At 58.3% G+C, this 3,122-nt stretch overlaps 1 protein-coding gene across 1 annotated transcript in view; it reads left to right on the forward strand.

The window, feature by feature from the left end:
- The window catches only part of ACA1_165090 (uncharacterized protein), a gene marked incomplete at both ends in the record, with an annotated part of 3,004 nt that extends 410 nt beyond the window's left edge, over positions 1–2,594 (forward strand). Inside the window, 11 exons of the mRNA XM_004353975.1 lie at positions 34–133; positions 226–303; positions 402–486; positions 657–771; positions 906–992; positions 1,132–1,230; positions 1,384–1,465; positions 1,639–1,804; positions 2,107–2,211; positions 2,372–2,530; positions 2,576–2,594. Coding sequence (XP_004354027.1) covers positions 34–133; positions 226–303; positions 402–486; positions 657–771; positions 906–992; positions 1,132–1,230; positions 1,384–1,465; positions 1,639–1,804; positions 2,107–2,211; positions 2,372–2,530; positions 2,576–2,594 — 1,095 coding nt within the window. The remainder of the gene's footprint in view (positions 1–33; positions 134–225; positions 304–401; positions 487–656; positions 772–905; positions 993–1,131; positions 1,231–1,383; positions 1,466–1,638; positions 1,805–2,106; positions 2,212–2,371; positions 2,531–2,575) is intronic.
- Between the last annotated feature and the right edge of the window lie 528 nt (positions 2,595–3,122).

A 3,122-nucleotide genomic window follows, 5' to 3' on the forward strand; every position in this document is an offset into this window, starting at 1 on the left:
GGCAGCAGCTCGCCCGACCACCACTCCATCAAGGGCATCGGCGGCGACCGCGACCGAGCGCGCGACAACTCACAGGAGCTCATCGCCGATTTCCTGGCCCTCAACGCCTCCCAATGCGATGCCACTCTCCCAAGTACATCCACGACACACACAAAACACACACGACACACAATGAGCCGTGTCTTCCGCTAATCGACGGTTGATCTCATCCGATTCGGCGTTCAGTCGAAGATGTCAGCTTGGCGACCACCTCGGTGTTTGGCAGCCAACTCCGCCGGTTATCGACCAGCGCGGGAGTCAAAGGTACTCTCCGAGGCCTCTGCCTGCTTACAGCCGGCGCCGTCTAACCTTTCCCTCTCATATGGCGCGCCGTCGTTGTTGAACTTGAACACCCCAACCAGGTTCCGACGTGTCCGATGATCTGCGCATCCACGACTCCGAGACTGTGCGCAACCACATCAAGATCGTGTCCATGGCCAAGAAACAGTGCGCTCAACCCATCACGCGTGCATATGCATCATCCGTCTTTAGACATATCTAGATATGGATATATAGATATATGGATATATAGATATATAGATATATCATCCACGTTGCGCAGTGTAGCAGCAACAGCGCACTGACAGCAAATGACTTTGGTGATGCGCGCGGCGCAGGGAGGAGGAGCAGCTGTACAAGCAGGCAGGCCTGGTGACTCTGCGAAGGAAGGGCGTGCAGCTCTTCCAGTATATCTACTACAAGGACCAGCTCCCGCTCTCACTGCCACCCGAGGTGCCCCCCCCCGTCGTCCTATCTCTTGCTCCACATTCGTCGATTTTATTTGGTTGTTTTTTCTCTTGATTAGTTAGTTATGAGTTTTATATGGGCCATTTAGATCACTGATGCAAAATATGGTTCGTGACCAGGAAATGGAGCAAGTGGTCAACTCCGTGGTGTCGTCTCCGCAAGAGGACCACGAGAGCTGCCTCATCGCCTCCAAGATCCTCATCAAGGTGCGGCCCCCGCTGCTCTCCTCTCTCCCGGGTCTCCCATCCACACGATGGGCATTATTATTAGTATTTGTTTATTATTATCTTCGTAGCATTCGATCCTTCGCTCACTGGTTGAGTTCTTTGCGTAAACCGGCTGCAGCTGCTGGTGGACATGTACTGCAGCGACGGCGATGCGGCGTCGCGACTGCTGCTCTCCCTGCTCTTCGAGATGCTCGAGAGCTCACAGACCCACACCAAGGTGGCGCACCCCCCACCCCACCCCACCCCCCACTCACAAACATTCTCCCACGAATCGCTGTGCTGGGCTGTGCTGTTGCGCGACGGTGGACTGATCATCAGCGCCTTCATCCCCATGCGGCTGCTGCTGCTGCTGCTGCTGCTGCTGCTGCAGGTCCACGCGTTCAATCTGCTGTGGAACCTTTCGATCCACATGAACCTGCTCGAGGAGATCGCCACCCTCCCCGAGGAAGGCGGTACGAGCCTTGGCTTTCCTCCGCTCTTCTTTCTTTCTTTCTTTCTTTCTTTCTTTCTTACCCTCCTCCCCCCAACAACTCGTCGCGCGCGCGGGGGGGGGAACACTACTTGCTTAGGAGCTCCAGTCACTCACTTCTATGATTGCGTGTGCGTGTGCGTGTGTGCGCGCCAGGCGAGGGTGGTGGCCGGGAGACGGACGCGTACAAGCGCATCCAGGCGATCCAGGAGGACCTGTTCGCCGTGGTCAAGGAGATGCTCCTCTTCCTCTTCCACAAGGGCGAGAAGGACGAAAAGGCACCACACCCCACCACCACACCTCGCCATGCTCATGCGTCCTTGTGTGCGTGTCGTCATGTGTGTGTGTGTGTGTGTATACATATGTTGTTGATCGTGTCTTGTCGCGTTTCCCTGGCGTGTTAACATGGTCGGTGTCGTGTTGCAGGTGTGGTCGGCGGCCCTTAATTGTGCCTTGTTCTTCATCACCAACCAGGGGCGTCTCGACAAAGCCAAGTGCGTCGTTTTTGCGCCTCATCCCCCCCCCAACCCGACGCCATTCCTTGCATTCACTTACGCTCTCCTGTCTTCACGTGGCGTGTCGCGTGATTCGTCGTCGGCTTGTTGGGGCGTGGGGCGCGGACAGGCTGGGCTCGCTGGACCCGCGAATCCTACCGACGATCATCACCAGCATCGAGACCCTCTCCGACGAGATGTACAGACAACTCATGCGCTGCTTCGTCAACATGCTGTACGTTCCCCTCCCCCCACCACCCACCACCCACCACCACCACCACCCGAGCCCATTATCTTGTTTGGGTTGGGTTGGGTTGGGTTGGGTTGTTGAGAGTATTGCCAACGTTTGTTTGGTTTGTTTGGTTTGGTTTGTTTGTTGGCCGCACCACGCACAGATATACGGACAAGCAGGAGCTCAACGTGAAGTTGCTCCTGCGCGCATGCCCCGGCGGGATCTCGTGGATCATCCGCCACTACGTCCGGTGTCGCTCCGACGTCGTACGAGGCAACCTCTTCACTGTTATTTTCCACTATATTCTGTACAAAATCAAACGGTACCCCCCCCCTCTCCCCCTCACAAACACGTTCTATCACGACAGAACACACGACACACACTGACGGACGAACAACGCCAACAACGCCAACAACCAACCAACGCCAAAACAGAACAAAGAAGCAGAAGGCGGCGATGATCCTGCAGCTGCTGGCGTCGGTGCACGCGCCGCTGTACTTCACGCAGCTGTTCAGGTCGCCGCCGCCCAATTTTGTGAAGGACTTCATGACCTTCATGCACGACCAGCTTCAGATCGCGCCCTCCTTCGCGCCCCCCGCAAACGCCCCCTCTCACGCCTCCCCGGTTTCCTCCGCGTCATCGGCCGCGTCGTCGGCCTCGTCGTCGGCCGCCAACTCGACCACCACCACGCCGCCCAACACCCCGCATCAGTCCGCCCAGCACACACCCCCGCCCTCGCCCTCGACCTCCTTCTCCTCGTCCTACACCCCGCTCCTCGCCTCCACCCCCGTCTCCGCCTCCTCCTCCCTCTCCACCTCGGCCGCGGGCGGCTCGGCCGGCTCGGCCTCGGGCGTCTCGTCCCTCTCCTCGTCGTCCAACTCTGCGTCGGCCGCGTCGGCGTCGTCGTCGGGCTC

This window comes from Acanthamoeba castellanii (genome assembly GCF_000313135.1).
Source record: "Acanthamoeba castellanii str. Neff unplaced genomic scaffold scf7180000084732, whole genome shotgun sequence".
Classification (NCBI taxonomy): domain Eukaryota; phylum Discosea; order Longamoebia; family Acanthamoebidae; genus Acanthamoeba; species Acanthamoeba castellanii.